Genomic DNA, 21,818 nt, shown 5'->3' on the forward strand with positions numbered 1-21,818 from the left:
ATGAGACGACCAACACACTTATACTCTCTCCATTCACTTTTGATCAGCTTATATATAAGAGAAGTGAATCAAGACCGAGGAAAAAAAGCATCCAATATTCCATTTAGTGCGCATCGGTGAAGGTATGTTGTTGTTTCAGGAAGAGCAAATGAAACAGATGCTTCATTATGTAGTTGTTGGCAATTTTTTTTTGGCAAGAAGATAAACACATTTGGAACACCTAAACGCCTTGCGGTGATATGGAGTCGTCAATCATCCCGATCTCGCCAAAGGCCAAATCGAGATGGGTTCCGTAGAAAAAGCTAAACCGGCTAGCAGAGTCGATTTAGAGATCAAAATAGGCCGATTTAGATCGATACGAGGATAACTACCCGTCTCGTGGGCAAACGAAAGGTTTACGGAACAAACCTACAAAGGGGTAATCGTATTCTCGCAGCGACGACGGACGGTTTATGGCGCAAACCACAAAGATGGACATAGTTGAAAAGTAAAAGTAAAAGAACGATTTGATTTTACAGATTGTTGGGGATTGGGGTTGAACCAGCCTTGACCCTTATAAAGGGGTTGGTCTTGCCTCCTACAAGTCCTCCTCCACGTTCAACTCAGTATAGAAACCAATGAAAACCCGAAACATCCCTTACCGAGCAAGAAAACCCGAGAACCAATGAAATTCGCCTCGGACGCGGACTCTACCGGTCTGACCGGCCACATGCCTGCGGTCAGACCGGCTCAGACCGGACATACACCTGTGGTCGGACCAGCCCGTGAAGGAAACCCGACGCTTTCAAAACTTTAGTATTTTTCCGTATTTCGTTCATAGGTATCAAATTTAGGTGTAAACAGTAGTATATGTTGATCAAAAGTGAATGGAGAGGGTATAATATTACAGAAAATTCAACGGACCGGTGCATATAATTCTATTGGAAAACGAGGGAATAATTTATTTACACGATCTGCATCATCACATAAGATGAGACCTTTACTTCTCTTCTGTCCACAAGCAAACCAATGGACCGGTGCCAGCATTCCATCCATGTACATCGCCATCTTGCCGGTCAGCGTGCACTCATCCGCAATTCCCGTCCAGTTACATCAACGTGATGCGTCAGCCTCAGGCTGGGAATCATTGCTCATCCAGGACCGTCGGATCATCAGTTTACCCCTCAGCATTCGACTAGTAGGCTAGCGCAGAAAGAAAGAGAGACCATTCCGTCCATTCCCCTCCTGCGTACTTCCGCCGCGCGGCTCGCCGACGCACTCATCCCGCTGCCGCGCGTCGCCGCATCCCGTCCACGGCCGCCCGCCTCCTCGACTACCCACAGTCGTCTTGCTCGCACCTCCGCCGCTGCGGTGGCCGCCGGTCCCGGTGAGCAATGAGACCGAGACTAAACGTTTTGTTTTATTTGGGGTTTACTGTTCGTCTGAACTCGAATCGTTTGGTTGCAAGGAGGCGGCCTCCGATTTAATGGAGAAGTCCTACGCGTCGGCGAGCTCCGGCGAGCTCGGCGTCGTGGCGGGTGGTGGGGGCAGGTCGGTGCGGGTTATACCACTGCGGCATCCACAGGAGGCGGTCGCTGGGTCCTCGCCGTCGTGGTGGTCCGTGGTGATGGTGAAGGCGCGGGGAATGGGGCCGCGGGATTGGGCGGAGGCGGCTCTGCCCTGCTTGTCGTGGATGCGGACGTACAGGTTGAAGGAGGATCTGCAGGCCGACCTCGCCGCTGGCATCACCGTCGGCGTCATGCTCGTGCCCCAAGTACATTCTTTACCCTCGTGATTCGCAACATTTCGTATTGCTATGCACGGCTTCAACTGTTCCTAATCCTGGTTATCAAACGGGAAAGATATGGTTATATTTGTTAATTTCAAAACTCATTGCCTCGAAACATGATGTAGAATGTCCTTGTAATTACCTGATTTTTTGGCTACTGATTGAACATGTTAATCTCCAGGTTATTCTCTTGCTTGTCTAGTTAGTTTGTCATCATATCGCCAGGAACAGTTACATAATTGTTTTTTGAAGTTATTACAGTTTACTGCTTGGTGGTCGCTAGTTCTAAGATCTAATTATGTCAACTGTAGTATGACTGGATTATTGAAGTATAGAATGGATGAGTGTCAATTCGTCTCCTAAAAATGGTCTATTGCACACGGCGCTATTATTTAGTGGATCCAACCATCTTTTCATGCTGGCCCGGAATAAGATAATCCCAATTTCCATATATGGAGTTATTTTCAGCAATGCATTCAGCTATAGATGGAAAGCTCTATCGAACATGTAGCTTGCTTACATATCATTCGGCTACCCCTTCTGTTAACACCATTGCAAATTGCAGTTTGAGGACTTAGGTTGGTTTGCCTTCTGACAAATACTGAATTTTCTGGACATCTTTTCTGGTGTTTCTGCTTAATAAGTTGCAAACTGGTGTATATCCTTCACATAGGCTGAATTTGCCAAATGGAGAACATAAATTAGCCTTATTTTGGGACGCATTTGTTCAACAATTTCATTTCTATTCATGAACTTTGGTGCATGAGAATGTCAACATCTTTGACAGTTGACACTTGATAGTCCAGTCATCTGAATTTTATCTTAAGTCTGTCGAAACTTTTTAAAAGTCTTCCGATACAAATATGCAATGGTCAAAGTCCTGAAAATAATAACCAAAAAATGCCAGAAATGAAAATATTAATAATTAGCATTGTATTGTAGGCAATGTCATATGCAAAGTTGGCTGGGCTTCACCCAATATATGGGTTATGTAAGTATTTATATCTTTTGCAACTCCTGTCTTTGTAGTTTTTTATATTTGTATGTCTTTGAGCTTAATCGTTAGTATGCTATTTCCATGGCTGAACAGACACAGGCTTTGTCCCGCTATTTGTCTATGCAATTTTTGGCTCATCGAGACAGTTGGCAGTGGGTCCAGTGGCTCTTGTCTCTCTTCTAGTTTCTAATGTCCTCGGTGGTATTGTTGATTCATCTAGTGAGCTGTACACAGAATTAGCCATATTATTGGCATTCATGGTTGGTGTATTAGAATGCTTGATGGGATTGCTAAGGTAATTCTATTCTACTCTGGGTAGCTGGTGTTCTTTTTTAAGTCATTTTACAGTAGATAGGACATAATTTAAGAAGTATGGACACATCTACACATATTCCTTTGGAATTTTACACTTATGAATATTCAAGACAAATGCTTTATTGTCTCAGCATTATAGCTATGACTATAGCTTAAAATTTTGGACCACCAGCCGCATATCCTTATGCTTTTCACCATGTTCTGATGATATATCCTTTACAAGATTTTTTACTAAAGCTATAGCTATAACTTGTTATCCCATATGTTCATGGAAAGTGATCATGAAGTTCATGTAGAGGGCAACAGTATATAGGTCCTGCTACTTTTAGAGTGATACTAGGATCATTTCATGGGTACAAAGGTGTTCTGCTCTTGTGGGGCTCTGTTTTTTTGGGGCTCACATAAACAAATTTGTTGTCTAACAGTCATGTGTGCCAATACAAAAGCAGCAAACGTTCATAGGAAAAGCTGATATATCACAACCAGATATTTTTGAGGATTTCATGACTATTTCATGATGCACTGAACAACTGTCGTGTCCTTATGTTATGCACACATGCTAATTCTGTGGCCCAATTCATCGCTGTTGTAGTGCACCGAAAAACATTAGTATGTATTTCTTGTATTTTATATTCTCAAGAAAATGATTGGATTGAACATTAAAAGTTTGTGCGTATGCATCTATAGATTCTATACTTCCTAAAATGAAGGCACTGGCACCACCATTACCTCATCAATTTCATTTTCTGCAAATTGCTCCCTGGATTCATTATGATTACACACTGGACTTTCCATATGTTGTTTTTCTTTTCTTATTTGTCCTTCAAGATCATAATTTAATACAAAAAGGTCTAAGATGATTGAATTGTTGTGTATATACTAGTAATATGCCCATACTAAACGCTACGGTGTAATTCTATTTGTCTTTAACAACGTTTAAAATTTCATCTGTATATATGTAGTGTGTGAATGAATTTTCAAAAATGTATGTGAACATTTAACGAACCTATGTACATTTAGCTAGTACCGTTATTTTTCTCAAATACGCAAGAGAATTGTGTATCACTGCATTAGATTTAAATATTTAAGACACCCACTGCTGTGGTGATGGAAAAGGAAAGGAAAATAACACCAAAATCCTCCAAAACCAAGAGGACGTGACCAAAAACACCAAAAAAATTCTAGCCACCTGCTACCTCCAACTGGGCCAAGCCCCTAGGTCCTGCTAAACACCACAAAGCCCATCCTCCAAAACCTGCCTAAGAAACAACTGCACATATGGAGAGACTCTGTTAAACACAATAATTTCGGTGCTTCCAAATCAGCCACACTCCCAAAGTAATGAGCGAATTCAGATCACACTTCCAGTGCTTTGAACCGGAGAAATGATCTTTAGCCACCATTCACAAAAACAACCATCCTCTGGTTGTGGTGAAAGATCTGTCCGACCAAGCCGATGAAAGAGGAGATACTAAACTTGTCATGAGAAGACACAACCTATCAAAATATGTTGAATGGTTTCCTCCTCTTGGTCACATAGCGGACAGGTACTTGGATGGGGCATTAGCTAGTAACATATTCATGCTCTTCCATGTTTGCACACTTCAAACTATCTTCTAAGTTTTAGGGGGCAAAACCAAAATCATTTAGATATGCTTAATTTTTACTATAGTTATGTTGCCAATGATATGTGTTCTTATTTACAGGCTCGGTTGGCTTATTCGATTTATTAGCCATTCTGTCATATCTGGCTTCACTACTGCTTCAGCTATTGTAATTGGTCTGTCACAGATCAAGTATTTCTTGGGCTACAGCGTTACGAGAAGCAGCAAAATTATACCACTTATTGAGAGTATAATTGGAGGAATAGATCAGGTGGGCTTTGCTGTATCTGTACGATCAGCTTATAGACTGTTTATTTTCCCATTTAAATTTTTCTATGCACAGTGCATGTTCCAATGTAATCCAATTCTTCAGGTAAAAAGCATACATAATTTGAAATGTTTCTGTCAGATCATAATACGCTTTTTGGTATTTGAACTACATATTTTTCACTAACTTAATATAGCAGTTCCATTTTGCAGTTCTCCTGGCCACCATTTGTAATGGGATCAAGTTTTTTTGTTATTCTTCTCATAATGAAAAATCTAGTGAGTTTTTAATTTCTTTCTTTATCAGTATGGTTCTTCTGTTATTTTTTTTTTCTGGAAACATTACAATCAAGGGGAGACTTCTATTTTTTTTTTACCTTGAGAAGCGAAACTTTTTTCAGGGAAAATCGAATAAAAGACTGCGTTTCCTAAGAGCTTCTGGTCCCCTTACAGCAGTTGTGTTTGGAACAATTTTTGTGAAAATTTTCCATCCATCTTCCATATCAGTGGTAAGAAACACCTACATTATTCTTTATATTTCTTACTCTTAGATGTTACAAAATATGAGCAATGGAAGTACTTTATAATAAGAAATTTACTCTGATCACAACATTATCTACTTCTATGAATTTATGTCTATGAAGTGGGTTATTATACTACACTTACCAATCTTTTCTCCCTTATCCCTTAGAATATTATTTACACTAAAAAGTTGTGGTTGCTTTTTCCAATGGAATTACTTGATTCGTTGTTATTGAATGAACAAGTATAAGTAAATCTTATTAATTGTGGTACAATAGTCTCTTAGCTATGGTTCTCTAGTTTAGAGCTTTACTTTGTTCGTAAATTGAATTGTTATAGACATTCATTCATGGATAAGGTATTGTCCGAAGATCGGGATAAAGGCGGGATCTCTCTTGTCAGCACCGAGCTTGTCCCAGTTGTCCATAGACTCTTATCAAGCTAGACCTAGCTTTATGATTATTTATTGCTTAATTGGTAGTGGGTTACATGGGACCTTTTTATAAGGAGGGTTTCTGAGCTACAGTAGCATGGGTACTATTCACGTGAATCCGTGAGCAGCTTACCCCCTAATAATACAATCTCTACATCCTTAACAAACCATTTCTTTAGTTGCTAACCAAACGGATATGTTCCTAATTAATCGAACTCATACCAATCAACGAAACTAACGATATGTCTTGGGAATAACTACGCAATAGGTATTATTATTCTTCATTATAAAAAAGTAGATACTATTATTCTTGAAGGTAAACTCCTAAGCATATTACTGCAGTTCATGGTAGTGTTTGCTACATTATCAACACCCACAAAAGAATGTTTTTCATTATCATTTGACTCTTTTTTTTTGTTATATGATGCATTGATGCTTCTTATATTCAAATGTGCGTATAAGATATATTTTAGTTGTTCTTTGTATTTAGTTACCTTTTTTGATAAACATATATATTCAACATTTAAATGATTTCCATTTTAGAAGAACGCAGAATTAGGTTGTTTTGTTCTGTCGGTTGACCATAATTTGTCTGTCAGGAAAAACTATACTTTATGTAATCCTCTATTTCTTGAGTGCTTAGGTAGGTGAAATACCGCAAGGTCTTCCCAAATTCTCCATTCCTCGAGGATTTGAGCATCTGATGTCCCTAATGCCAACTGCAGTACTTATCACTGGCGTCGCCATTTTGGTAAACAATAAATCTAGTATGTATTAGTCCTTTTTACTTGCTTTAGTGTTATTCACCATTTGTATCATACAATTTTAGGAATCTGTTGGTATTGCTAAAGCTTTGGCTGCGAAGAATGGCTATGAGTTGGACCCCAATAAGGAGGTTAGTTGTAAATCATTAACTAATGCATTGAATTCATGTTGGGGCAAGCTGCTCCCCATTTATTGTCACAAAAACAATCTCTTTATATATTCATGTTATGTGGTATAAATAATAGGTTCCATGCACAATATCTTAGAGGAGGTCATAATTAGTAGACCTCTTCTACATGCATAACCAAATTTATTAAATATTCTTTACATATTGATCATGTTATAAAATTACACAATGATTTTTCATGCACATTATCTTAGAGAGTGACAATTTGCAGACTAAGGATAGTTATTAGTAGACTAACGGTTAGTATGTAAATTGCATATTAATTATATGAATAGTTAGTGCACCGAGAAATGGAGTAGTAATCATAGTTATTAAGACCGGACCGGTGCTCGAACCGGTAATACACTCGGTTCACTGGTTTATTGGTTGGACCGGTCCAACCGGCGGTTTATTGCGGTTCAAATAGATTTGTATTATACTATTATCACATCTTGGCTCATAGCCTGGTGGTTGATGCTTTATGCGGTGACATGGAGGTTTTGGGTTCGATTCACAAGTACTACATCATTTTTCCCTATTTTCTAACTCCACGTGACGCACCTGCAAGGCTGCAACCTGCGCGCTTCTGTTTCCTCCACGTGACGCCGTTCCAGCAGTTCAACCAGCTCCGGTTTTTGTCCGGTTCTTTGGAAAACCGCCCGGTTCAACCGAGTTCTTGCCGATTTGATTGCACAGCGATCTTTTAGGTGAACCGGACCGGCCGGCGCCCTGGTTTCGGTTTTTTCTAGTCGGACAGCCGGTCCGGTCCGGTTCTAATAACTATGGTAGTAATTGTGCACCAAATCCTTTTTTATCATCTTATAGTTTATATTTAAATCTTTTTAGAGCATTTGAAATTTAAGAACAACAAACAAGTTACTCCCTATGTTTTATATTATAAGACGCTTTGACTTTTTTATTAGCCAAACTTCTTTCAGTTTGATTAACTTTATACAAAATTTTAGTAACATTTATAACGCTAAATTAGTTTCACTAAATTTAATATTGAATATATTTTGATGACATGTTTGTTTGGTGTTGAAAATGTTGCTATGTTTTTCTATACTAGCAAAAATGCTTGTGTGTTTTAACAGGTGAAGACATTTTTCACAATTGATAAACTCTGTCAATTTAAACGACAAACCGAAACAAGTCAAACAAAACAATGGCAAAACAAAGTCAAAAATCATATGTAGTATTGAACCCGGTTACACTCGCTTCATGTGTCATCACACGAAGAATCCTTTATGTACATCTTTCCATAGTCTCACAAATCGATCGGGTGGCTATTCCATAAGTTGACACGTGTATTTTGCTAAACGTCATCGACCAAAGATTGAAATTTTGATTGTTCAATTAGTGAAAGTTTTTTACCTGTAGATGGAAAGCATTTGCAAAGTAACAAACTTGCCGCATGCACACCTTAATGATAATTTCAAAAGGAAAATATTTATGAGAGAAATTTGGAAGAGAAAAAAAAGGAAAAAAGGAGAAAAGGAAGAGAAAAGAGAGGAGATTGGAAGGAGAGGAAGAGGACAGAATGATCGTGAGAAAAGAAAAGGAGAAATAGAAAAAATAAAGGAGAGAAAAAAAGACGCTAGTCGGGGATGCGCGCGGGTCAGGGCGGTGGGATGGTGTGGGTTGGACTGGGAGGGGGAGGGGGAGGGGGAGGGGTTGGGCTGGGAAGGGGGTGTATAATAGTTATTCTAGAGTCACGTCGAATTGGACATAGGTGACATTGAACCAACTCAAAGATGATGTACCAAAATTTTGGTGTAAACATCTTCAATTTTTATAATAGTAAAGAAACTTGGTAAAACTTAAAGATTGACTAGGAAAAAAAAGTCAAAACATCTTATAATATGAAAAGGAGGGAGAACGCCAAAAGATGTTATGTAAAAGTCAGTGTGTCTGTGACCCTGAGGAATTTTTTTATATTTTATACCTTTTTAATATAATATTTTAATACTAAACCATCTAAAATTTTATTTTCAAATGTGAACCTTTTGGCCACACCAAGCTAGCTGGCGTTGCCTATTAACTTTGCCACGCCACATGTATATTGGCGTGGCAGTACTGCCACATTGTGTTATACATAACACGTCATCAGTGTTACCACGCCACTGTAATTGGTGTTGCAATTGTGTTCTGCCATGCCATTTTCTCTGGCGTGACAAGCTTGCCGATGGAGTGGCGCATGCTTAAGCTTCGTGAACGGCTTGGCTGCTGCTTCACTGTACCTGTACCACATGTTGTTCCTTGCTTATTGCTGTTGCGTGACTTCGTGAGCTGCTTGTGCCCTCTGCTACATTTCCTTGGCACTGCTTTTGTTCAATTGGCCCATACAGTCATATTAGCTGCTTTTATATATTCTGCTTGTCGCTTTCCTTTGGCTATTATGTGTACAGCAATATTGCAAAAACTTACTCCCAAGCTGATATGGGCTTTTAGCTCATTAGCTTGATAAAAAATGGAGGTAGTATATCTTTTTATGCGTACTGTCTTCTCCCGGTGACCACCTAGGCAATTACTCTTTTTTAAAGCTAAAAGTTGCTACATTTCCACCACTTGTATTTAAGTGAGTTAGTGTGTAATATCGTGTTAACATGTGATAAATTGGTAAATATTAATATTTTTAAGCTGATATAAATAAGTTAAAACTTGTTGATGAGATTAGTTAGTTATTTCACGATCTGAGCCAAACTTTTAGCTCGTTAAAATTAGCAAGTCGAATTGATCTAGCTTGTTATACATGCAAGTGCGAAGGGCCTTTTTTGTTCGAAGCCAAATTTTATCCTATCAAATTATTGGTATTTTAAATAGCATCAAAATTTATATGATGGTTTATTAGCGCACAATTAATTAAATACTCCCTCCGTCCCAGAATGTCCAGATTCGTTGTCCTAGGATGGGTCTCATCCCATCCTAGGTTGCTATATTCTGCTCCTAGGTTGCTATATTCTGGGACGGAGGTAGTATCAGCTATAAAAATAAAAATGAATTAATATGATATTTTTAAAAACTCCTATATATGTTTTTTTTTTAAAAAATGGCTTATTGTTTAGTAGTTTGGGAAGCGTGCATGCGAAAAAAGAGAGAATAAAAGTTAGGAAAGTATGGATAAGAACACATCCTAAATGTATAAAACACAGTAGGATAGCAGAGCTAGTAGTTATACCAGTATTCAATCCCACCATAATTAATTAGTACTCTTATTTTTTCTGATTTATAATTTAGCGATTACGGAAAAATGTAGCAGCACCATGCTAACGCAAGTTACATGTAGCAGCAATGAGCAGCTCATTTTTTTCTTCGGACGAAGAGCAGCTCAATCGTGTAACAACAATAATTACATCCCCGGTACTGCAGCAAGCAAGCAACAGCCTGTACTTAAGCATGCATGTGATTAGTCTCTGCCGGTGGCAAAGCTTGTCACGCCAGAGAAAATGGTATGGCAGAACACGCTTGCAACGCCAATTACAGCGGCATGACAACACTGATGACGTGTCATATCTAATCCAACGTGGCAGTACTGTCACGCCAATACATGTGGCGTGGCAAAGTTAATAGGCAACGCTAGCTAGCTTGGCGTGGCCAAAAGGTTCAGAGTTGGAAATAAAATTTTAGATGGTTCAGTATTAAAATATTATATTAAAAAGGTTTAAAATATAAAAAATTACCGACCCTGAGTCCCTCACGTCTGTCTTAACTGCAAACTACACAAAGTTTAACTTGATGGGGTTTTTTTTTTCTGATGGCTGAGTTATTGTTTGATTCCATAATGGAAAATGTCTCAATCCATTATTCCGGCACATCTTTGTATAATGCTTATAAGACTTAGGAGTTTGTGAAGATCTGAAAACAAATATTGTGTGTTGCTTACACAGAACTGTCAGGCACTCTTATACAGTAGGAACTGTGTTTCGTTCCTCCCAAATATTTTCATTTGCTCAAACTCATACCTTCCTTTTATGTTTTGTTCGTCACAGTTATTTGGGCTTGGTATAGCAAACATATGCGGTTCATTTTTCTCTTCATATCCTGCTACAGGTAAAATACTAACCATATTAATGAGAGATCATTTCTGTGCTTATTTATCTGTATATTACATAATTAAAATTCTTAATTCACTAGAGCTAAGCTTCAAAAAGCTGATTATTTTGTACTATTCTTTCAGGTTCCTTTTCTAGGTCAGCTGTGAATCATGAAAGTGGAGCAAAAACTGGTCTATCTGGAATCATAATGGGCATAATAATTGGTGGTGCTCTCTTGTTTATGACACCCTTGTTTACGGATATACCTCAGGTTAGACTCCACATGTCTTGTTTATTTGACAGCACCCTTTTAAGTATTGGTTCCATGTAGATTGCCATCTGAGAATCTTTTTTGCAACTTGTTTTTTGTAATTACTGCTCTGGAAGTCGTATTTGTTTTTCCATATTCCTGCTGCATTTTAATGAAAATAATGTGAAATTTGGTGTTGCAAACAGGTCCTTGTTGTATTTGTGGTATATTTCACAGTTCAAGTTAATTTGAAGTTGTACTTTTAGCAGATCTACTGCAACTAATTTATAGTATCTCTTGTGTATAAAAGTTAATAAATAACACACCTTTTAATATATTCAAGTTGTTTACAGTTAAGTACCAAACGTAGGTACAGTTTTGCTTTTTGAAATGCATTTGCTTTTCCATTTTGGTTGATGATTATGCCTGTAGATACTTACTAAGAAACTGCAACAATAACTACATTCCCCTGCATTAATTTGGTTTTTTTGTCTGTACTCCATCCCAGAATATAAGAAGTTTTAGAGTTGGACACGGTTATTAAGAAAGTAGGTAAAAGTGAATGGTGGAGAGTTGTGATTGGATGAGTAGTGGAGGTAGGTGGGAAAAGTGAATGGAGGGTTGTGATTGGTTGGGAAGAGAATGTTGGTGGAGAAGTTGTTATATTTTGGGACAAATCCTGAGAGCTAAAAGTTGTTGTATTTTGGGACGGAGGTTTAATTAGCAAAGAAACTGGCCTATGTAAAATGCAGTCTTACTTGAGATCCTCTATTATCAGCTAAAAATAACCACAGTTTTGTACTCTTGATACTTCAAATAAAAAACATAACTTTATTGCAGAAATCAACTTTTCAGCCCCATTTGTTGCATTAAGCCTGTAACCAAATGAATCAATGTTATGTTGGAAACATTGTACTATTGTGCTAAACATGCACTGCAGAAAACTCCATCTCAGATATTTTATTAGCTATGGTAATTACACACATTACTAATTTGATTTCATATTTCTTCCTTCAGTGTGCCTTGGCTGCAATTGTTATTTCTGCAGTCACTAGCCTGGTAAGGACATCTTATTTCTCAGATATATCAAAATACCTTTATCGAAAAAGATGCTCTGTCAATCTTGATGCCTTTGTAGTGCTTTTTTCAAAGGAAGCTACTGACGAAATTGTGCCAACCTAAACATTTTATTGAAAAACATTGTAACAATTTACATATTAGTGCTTTTACCTAAAAAATAAGTATAGTTAATTTATTTTACCCTCCACCTTGAGCTTTCTTCTCTGACATGTCACAATAATTTGTTTTGTAGCTTTCTCACTTTATGATGTAAACTATGTCAATCTGATTTGTCATGGACATTTTCGTTATTTAGGTAGACTACGAGGAGGCTATCTTCTTGTGGAGTATTGATAAGAAGGATTTCTTTCTATGGGCAATCACATTCATTACAACATTAATTTTTGGTATTGAGATTGGTGTTCTTGTTGGGGTAAGTGTAAATTTATTGCTGATTACTGACATGTGGATAAGATACCAAAATGTTCTGAATTCTTTTGATGGTAACATCTTCCTTCGTAGGTCGGATTCTCATTGGCCTTTGTAATCCATGAGTCAGCAAATCCTCATATCGGTGAGTAATTATGCTATACTAGACCTGAGGGTACTCACACTTTAATAGATACCACAACATCATTTATCAAACTAAGAAACTACCATTCTATCCCACCCTGCTCCTCTATTGGTGCTTTGCCCCTTTATTATTATTAAAGCTTGGAAAAGAGGATAGATTGGTAGAAATGAGAGGTAGCAGGGTCCTACATTTACCTGCGGTATTGCTATAAATATGGCGACATATTTTTTCTCAATTCTCAGTCGAAATTTTTCTAAGCCTTTGATTGGCTGGAGCGCCGCTTTTTTCGGTGGCATTGGTCTCATCAATTGCATTTGATTGGCTCGAAGCACTGCTTTAACCGTAGCTCGTTGGCACGTTCTTTCACATAAGTAATCAATATATGTAATTTTCAATGCAAAATATAGAAATTACATTGCACTTACATTATAATTACATTATACTTACATATGTAATTTAGAGACTTACATATGTAATTTTAGGACTTACATTGTAAATACACTAAAATTACATATGTAATTTAGAAATTTACGATGTAAATATATACCGACTATTTTTTGATGAAAAATATGGCGACATAAATATAGTTACTCCCTTTACCTGTGGGTAGATGGTACCCCTCTTTACATAAGGCAGAGGGATTGGACTATCCTTCTGTTAATTGTTCTTGCTTTCAACAGGATAACCTCTCTTCTCAAAAAAGGGCTTCTTAACAATGGATCTAAAAAGATAAAGGACAGAAACAATCCCCTAAAGGAAATGATGAACCTTGAGTTCCTCTCGACACTCAAGGCTATTGTTGGCCCGATCTTTCGGTGAGTTGTGATAACTACGATTTGGGAGAAACGTTGACGATCCGACTACAACCGTACGAGACGTTGTGTTGCGCCTTAGCGATCGATACACCTCTCCATGGGTTGTTGATCTTGCCGGTGCAGATCAACCCTATTCCTGCAAGCAAATCGAAGAAACAAGCAAGAACAAGATAAAAGCAATCTGATATTGCAAATAGGAATTTAATACAAATGATAAGTTGGGGTTTCGAATACAAGCAGACGGACGGTCTAGCCGACACGCGCGCTGCAAGCGAAGTAGCAATGGCTAAACTTTCATCTAAACAAAACCCCAGAAACCCTGAAGGGGTACCTAACTACTTATAGAGGTGGGAGGACGACCAAGAGGGTCCAAGGGTCGTGCTCCACCAGATTGGGGCGCACCCCACATGGGCCCCACATGGGCCAGGGTCCCAAACAAAGTTACAAGCCCATTGGCCCAATACAGGAGACGCAGCACCTTGCTTTTGTGATTGCGGCCAAACGAGATAGATTTCCGAGATGAGGCTGGATCCGTTGGAAGGAGGACTTCGAGAGCTTTCCATCAAGTACTCACGGGCCCAAAACGGAGCACGTATGTAGATTTGGCGGCCGTTTGAAGTCAGCAATGTAACACGTGGCCGAATCAGATTGCAGCACATGAAGGACTTGATCTTGATGTCTTCTTGTTGATTCATGATGTGAGCAATGGTCGTATCCATAGTAGCCATGGTCACATCATCCTCCCCTTCTTCACAGAAAACCGTCCTCGGTTTTTCCATATGGTGCTCTTCGCGCAGTCCACTGAAAACAACCTGTTTCTTGCAATCAAAACAAGACAAACTCGAGACAATATGATTAGCAGTAACATGTCTCTCTAGCTTGCATATTTTATCCGGAACTACAAGATGTTCTAAATCTGAACAAATGTAAACTCTATGCACCAAAAATATTCCTCTATCATTATATTCGCCAAAGATATGAAAAATAGCATTAGTTGGACATGGCAAATCAGATTTAGCAAATAATTTCTCCTTCAAATTATCGAGCTCACCAAAATCATCAAACTGAAAATAGCCCAAAGTATTTAAAGAAGATAGCAATTCGCGTTCCTCTACTTCATTAGCAATGTGAACAACATGCTTAGAATCAGCACACAAAGAAATAGTAGAACTAACATGTTCATTCACTAGTTGTGGCATGGATATAAGTGAAACATTATCACACAACTCTTCTTTATCACAAGGAACAGCAAGTAAATCAACTTGTGACAAAGGCAACTCAGTAATTGATTCCACTAATGGTTGCTCTACTATAGCATGAAAAGTGGACAAGTGTAGCTCACCTTGAGAATACTCACCTTCATTTCTCTCAGCACCATTTAATTTACCTTGCGAACTTTCTTCAGATAATGTAGCTGCATCAGCCTTCTCCTCATTCGCGAGTGATGGAAGTGACATCTCAAACATATCGTTCTTCTCATTTTGGAGACTTTTCTGAACTTCCTGCAAAACATCAGTGATAGGAGGCACAAGCATATCTTGTTGCTCCATTGGATTCTCCAAAATTTTGCGCTCAACAATGCAAGCAAGCATGAACAATTGGCCTATATGATTATATGTCACATTAACAAGCCCAGCCTGAATATTGAAATTAAGCCCTCTGAAAAATCTAGTCATTGTGTTCTCATTAGATTCTTGTAAACCACTATAAGTGATACAAATTTTAAAATCATAAAAGTACTCCCTAACAGTTTTGTCACCTTGTTTTAGATGTTCCCATTTCTCAAGGAGAGCACGTCTATAGTATGAAAACACAAATCTTTTTCTCATCAGTATTTTGCATTCATCCCAAGTTTCAAGCTTATTCCCCACAGTATGCCACCAAAAAGATGCAGAACCGGTACACTTATTACTAGCAGCCTTAATCATTTGAGCATTAGAAAAATCATACTCATCAAATTGTTTTTCTACTGCTAGCTCCCAATTAATGTATGCAGCGGAATCATACTTTCCATCATAGACTGGTAACTTACATGCAACTTGTGCAAAATTATAGTCATGTACCTCATATGCATCACGTGAAGAAGTCGTCATATCTCGTCGAAGGTGTAGATGTTGACGTTGAGCATGACCATCTTGTTTCCCCTTGCGCAATCCTGCCATGGTTAGCAGCAAACAAGAAACATACACAAGAATATACACGCTCCTATCAACTACTAGGTACTGGCAGCTCAAATCTCACACACACTCAAGCTTTTAACCAAGCTCTTACAAGATCTTACCAATGCAAGTGGAATGGTGATGTACACCGACTCAACCAAGCACCCCAATAGAGGTTGGATATATCGATGCCTCGGCAAACACTTGCTGTACGGCTGCAATCAAATCTGTGGAGCTCTGGGTAGGCTTAAATATGTAGCAAAGGAATAGCAAATGCTCAAATCAGAGAACGCAAAGTTGAATAATTGTTCAAAGTCAAGTACCGTGCTGGTCCTAGGCTAGAACGTACTAGAGACGCGAGCCTAGACACAAACGGTACCACAAAATAGCACCAGAAACAACTCAAGCACACTCTGATGTATGAAGTTCAGCTCAAACAAAACAATATTTTCTCTTTTCTTTCTTTCTTCTTTCTTCTTTTCTTTTTTTTTTCCTTTTCTTTTCTGATTTTTTTTGGTGCGGCTTTTTTTTTCTTTTATTTTTTGCACCTTTCTGCCTTTTTTTTTCTCACTTTTTTTCTTATTTTTTTTAACAAAAACTGACTCAAGGACCTTAATGTAAGATTACAGGGACTCAAACATAAATATAAAATTTATAGGGACTCAAATGTAAAAGTCTAAACCCAAAATTAAAATTATACAAAAAATGGAATGCTGAATTTATGCCGGTTCCGTTTTTCCAAACAGATCTCGAAACCGACACCAAACAAAAATTTGCCAAGGTGTTTGACACAACTCGGAACGGTGGAAGAGAGGGAGGGAGTCGGACTCGGCCAAAGGGGCGAGTGGGACTCGGCCAGGAGGTGGAGTGGATGGCAGCCGAATTTGGTGTATGGGATAAAAAGGAAACTGATTTTTAACCAATCCAATCTACTATATCTTTCCAAAACAAACTTGACTACTTCCAAAATCAGATATGGTAATTCACCTTCCTCCTCTCGTGCACGACACAGGCACGGCCAAAATAAACACACACAAGGATCGGCAAACTCTAGATGCAACTCAAGAACTCCAAAACTAACCGACAGAAACTTCTGAAAACTACAAAAATAGAACCGTGGCAGCGAGCCGATTCCGTTTTCGTAGGTCCCGACAACAACAGAGACACGGTGGCAGCGACGACTGTGGTACAAAACGTGACCAGAACTCGAAACTCTAAACGAACTAGACGCTAAGACCAGCAACACGACGTGACAATGCAACACAAAATTCAACAAAGCAAAAACTGAAAAGAACAATGCAATGGCACAATATGGCTAGGTAAATGATACGAATTTTTTTTGTATGGCTATTTTCTGGTTATAGGAAGATAAAAACTCACCGAGCAACGAAAGCTCTGATACCACCTGATGAACCCTGAGTTCCTCTCGACACTCAAGGCTATTGTTGGCCCGATCTTTCGGTGAGTTGTGATAACTACGATTTGGGAGAAACGTTGACGATCCGACTACAACCGTACGAGACGTTGTGTTGCGCCTTAGCGATCGATACACCTCTCCATGGGTTGTTGATCTTGCCGGTGCAGATCAACCCTATTCCTGCAAGCAAATCGAAGAAACAAGCAAGAACAAGATAAAAGCAATCTGATATTGCAAATAGGAATTTAATACAAATGATAAGTTGGGGTTTCGAATACAAGCAGACGGACGGTCTAGCCGACACGCGCGCTGCAAGCGAAGTAGCAATGGCTAAACTTTCATCTAAACAAAACCCCAGAAACCCTGAAGGGGTACCTAACTACTTATAGAGGTGGGAGGACGACCAAGAGGGTCCAAGGGTCGTGCTCCACCAGATTGGGGCGCACCCCACATGGGCCCCACATGGGCCAGGGTCCCAAACAAAGTTACAAGCCCATTGGCCCAATACAGGAGACGCAGCACCTTGCTTTTGTGATTGCGGCCAAACGAGATAGATTTCCGAGATGAGGCTGGATCCGTTGGAAGGAGGACTTCGAGAGCTTTCCATCAAGTACTCACGGGCCCAAAACGGAGCACGTATGTAGATTTGGCGGCCGTTTGAAGTCAGCAATGTAACACGTGGCCGAATCAGATTGCAGCACATGGAGGACTTGATCTTGATGTCTTCTTGTTGATTCATGATGTGAGCAATGGTCGTATTCATAGTAGCCATGGTCACATCAGGAAAGTAACTAATCAATACATAACCAAATAATCTTATCCAAAGATTTTGAAGCCGCCATGCCATGGGTGCAGGAGCATGTGTATGCATGCTTCTCCTCTCTTCCTGACCCCCTCATGTGCTCTACGTCCATACATATTGCTCTTTGTGCCCTACTGCGACCTTGCCTAAACCAGGATATATTGCCGTCGACTTGGGACGGAAACCAGGACTGCACTTTGCAATCCAATCCTCATGGTGAATGACAGCTTATGTATTATTTATGCATGCCTCTGGTGATTTCCCTGTCATGCACCTGATTTGACCCCTCTGCAACATGGATTTGGATAGACTTGCTATTTCTAACTGTTATGTTCAAGAATTTTAACTTTTAGGTATCAGGTTCTGATATATTATTGCAGGGCAAAAAGGTAATTCTAGTCCTAGTAAGTAGGACCATGAAAGGAGTTCTACGATGATTCATAAATATAGCTTCATAGGATGAGGATTCCTGCTCTGTCTTAAGAGGACTTGCAAGAGGGACTCATCCAAAGGAAGTAACTAGAAGTAATTAGGTCACAGTAGATGATTGGAGGCTGTGATTCTTTGTGCCGTAGATTTTTGTGTGGGATAGGAATCTGATAGTCTAAATAAGTCAAGACAACCATATTGAGAGTTCAATAATCCCTTGTACTGTTTGGAGGTTGTGCTTGAAGAAATTTGTAGTCCGCTTTGACATATCTTTTCTCTCGCCATGGATTGTTTTGTCGCCGTTATTTTTGTTCTCTATAGGATAACAGAAATATCCAGAGCTGCTGCATAGTATTAGAGTATAACAGTTGATTTAACTAGATTTTATGGTCTGTGTGCAGCCGTATTGGGCCGCTTACCTGGCACCACAGTGTACCGAAATAGATTGCAATACCCTGAGGCTTATACCTACAACGGGATAGTTGTTGTTCGAATTGATGCACCTATCTACTTTGCCAACATAAGTTACATAAAAGACAGGTGGATATTTTTTTTATCTGTATGAACAGTTTGTGTTATCAATTTTTTTTCTTACCCTGATGTCCTGATGGATGTTTTGTTGATTGTGTCCCTTATCAGGTTGCGTGAATATGAGCTTAATCTCCCAAATTCAAACCGTGGACCTGATGTCGGAAGAGTGTACTTTGTGATCCTCGAGATGTCCCGTAAGATCTTTTTCTTATGTTACATGATATGAGGCACATTAATTTTTTTGTCATATCATGTTTGCATAAAAATGTTTCTTTCAATTAAGAAACTCATGAGCATCAAGTAGATTTACTAGACTAGTTAAGATAAACAAATACTGAACATGCAGCTGTTACATACATCGATTCAAGTGCTGTTCAGGCTCTCAAGGACTTGTATCAAGAATACAGGGATCGCCATATCCAGGTTGGCACTTCTTCTAATTAATTGAACGAGTGAAAAGTAGAAACAAATGTGTACAGGTATGGCATTAAATCATTGAGTACTACTGATTGGTTGCAGATTGCAATAGCGAACCCAAACCGGCAGGTACACCTGCTGCTTTCGAGATCGGGCATCATAGACATGATTGGTACTGGGTGGTGCTTCGTGCGAGTGCACGACGCTGTGCAAGTATGCCTCCAGAAGGTGCAGAGCTCATCATCAAGTTCCATAAAGCTGTCGCCACAGGCATCAGGGGACCTAGCTGACTCCGTTACCACTCCAAAGGTTCAACAGCGGTATAGTTTTCTAAAGAACCTCTGGAAATCACAGGTTGGGGACGGGTGTACAGGTAGTGAGGTTCAACCGTTGCTACGCCAAAACCTTGTTTAACATTATGGCCGACTACCTTTCTATTAGTATCTGTCTGCCTGTTTATATTTGATGTACATGTATGCATACAGTGTAAAGGAAAAAAAAGGAATATGTTATTACTCTCTTGCAATTTTATATAGAGGAATTGAGATGGGGTTGTAAGTGGACAGTATATGTGCTGCCAACACATTGGTTATCTACACATAAGGACGTAGAATATGCTGTGTACTGTACGGTGCCGCGGCTTGCCTATCGTGAGGAGTTGAAATGTTCGCAAAATTCTTGTTTAACTTGTAAGTTTATGTATATACATTTTCCTAGGCATGTAATAACAGCCGCTTTCCATCTGTATGAGTCGTTTTTACCCTATTAAGGCTTCTTTGGTTAATCCCTAAAAGAAAAGGATTATAAGGGTAAGAGGATTAATTTCACACCTCAATATACGTGGAATAATTTTTCTCCAATTCCCTTTCAATCCTTTATGAATGGGCCTGAGCTTGGTTTGATAAAAGGAATAAGGCGTTTGACGGGTATGCATGCTTGTGACCGTAAGCTGAATTATACCAGTCTCCTCAATTAGACTTTGCATCATAGACGATTCTTAATAACTGGTAACTTATAAAAGTGAATTAGGATAAAAATTATTTTGGATGTTTTTGTCCTCATGATGTTATATAGAAACGGTGCTTCGAGACCATAGGTAATACTGTGGGAACATCTCTGAAGAAGATTTTCAATAGTATAATATTGTAGACCTGTATGAACATCTCTAAAGGAGATTAATATTGATGTTGTGTACTGATTTGTAGTTGGACAATAGTAAAATGAGGACCACAAAATTTGTTAGGAGTGCATTTAGATCAAAACAATACTTGTGCAATGCTATTCAGTTGAACATTCATTGGCTCTAAATCAAACTGTTCTTTTATCATGTTGACTAACTCAAGTAGAATCAAACCAATGGCCCTGGGTAAGATCTTGTCAGGCAAAGGAAAAAAATAGATACAATAAATTCCCTAAGTAAGACATTTTAGGACAATATTGTTAACGATGAAGATGAATGGATTATGTGGCCTATTATGCATCCATTGTGGGAGCAGAATAGCTTGGGCACCTCTGATATCTTTTTTTCATATAACCTAGATCATTAATTTTTACAGTGTTGATAGGAATAAAACTATGTAATGTACATTGGATAAAAAGAACTGAAGAGAGATATTTAAAGCATAGAAGATCACCTCTGGGAACAAACTTGACAATGCATCATATATATATATATATATATATATATATATATATATATATATATATATATATATATATATATATATATATTATATCAGGTTCTTCTAATTGTGCAGAACTGTTTCCTAGAGGAAGCAGTAGCATAGCCTGCAAATTGACGCAAAAAAAAAAGAAGAGGTAAATACCTGTAGGTAAACATAGATACATTGCCAGCTGGAAAAAGAGAATATTTGTCTACCTAAATACATCAACACACAGTTTAGAATATGACAATAAATAATAAGGACAAAATGCATCAGGAAACATCATACGATGTTACTCTTGCTCAATGCCAAAGCAGTACTGGAACTGGATTCATCTATAAAGTTCTTAGAAGCAAGAGCGGTAATAAGATGCCTTGTACTTTACTTTGGGTGATTTGCATAGATGAAATCATGGTGCTACTGCTCCTGGACACTACCATAGGAGAGAGTAAGCGTTACATAATTAATTAGTAAATAGAAGATGCAGAGTGAAATGTTTTGTGGTAAACAATGTACATACCTTCATCCACATACATAGAATTTGCCTATCAATCAGTAACCACATGGTTTTGCTCTGAACCCTGGTTGTAATCTTGGAAAACAAAAATCATGTCCAGTCGAAGATAGAGGAAAGAAGAAGGAAACTCATAGTCACTACTCACCAGTGGAACCGGATCCTCTGACGTACTTTATTCTACTTCAAAGGGACGTTCGACCATGGATCGCCGTTCCTTGCGCATCCGACGACAACAACCGTTTCAGTCCCGTCCTTTGTCTCAGGCCCCACAGCGCAATGTCTCTGCCTGCTCTCCGGGAGAAAATTGTGATTT

The 21,818-nt window shown here is 38.8% G+C and overlaps 1 protein-coding gene across 1 annotated transcript; it reads left to right on the plus strand.

Annotated features, from left to right (window-relative positions):
- The first annotated feature begins 1,206 nt into the window (after positions 1-1,206).
- Positions 1,207-20,071, plus strand: LOC4346475 (sulfate transporter 4.1, chloroplastic). The gene is made up of 18 exons (XM_015756986.3): positions 1,207-1,366; positions 1,448-1,753; positions 2,711-2,759; positions 2,859-3,060; positions 4,787-4,955; positions 5,165-5,230; positions 5,353-5,460; positions 6,550-6,657; positions 6,736-6,801; positions 10,827-10,887; positions 11,015-11,142; positions 12,139-12,180; positions 12,497-12,613; positions 12,703-12,754; positions 18,778-18,916; positions 19,016-19,101; positions 19,254-19,330; positions 19,427-20,071. Exons 2-18 carry the CDS (start codon positions 1,466-1,468, stop codon positions 19,736-19,738), a joined length of 2,070 nt encoding a protein of 689 aa, XP_015612472.1. The 5' UTR covers positions 1,207-1,366; positions 1,448-1,465; the 3' UTR covers positions 19,739-20,071.
- The last annotated feature ends 1,747 nt before the right edge of the window (positions 20,072-21,818 follow it).

Source organism: Oryza sativa, chromosome 9 (genome assembly GCF_034140825.1).
Source record: "Oryza sativa Japonica Group chromosome 9, ASM3414082v1".
Taxonomy (NCBI): Eukaryota; Viridiplantae; Streptophyta; class Magnoliopsida; order Poales; family Poaceae; genus Oryza; species Oryza sativa.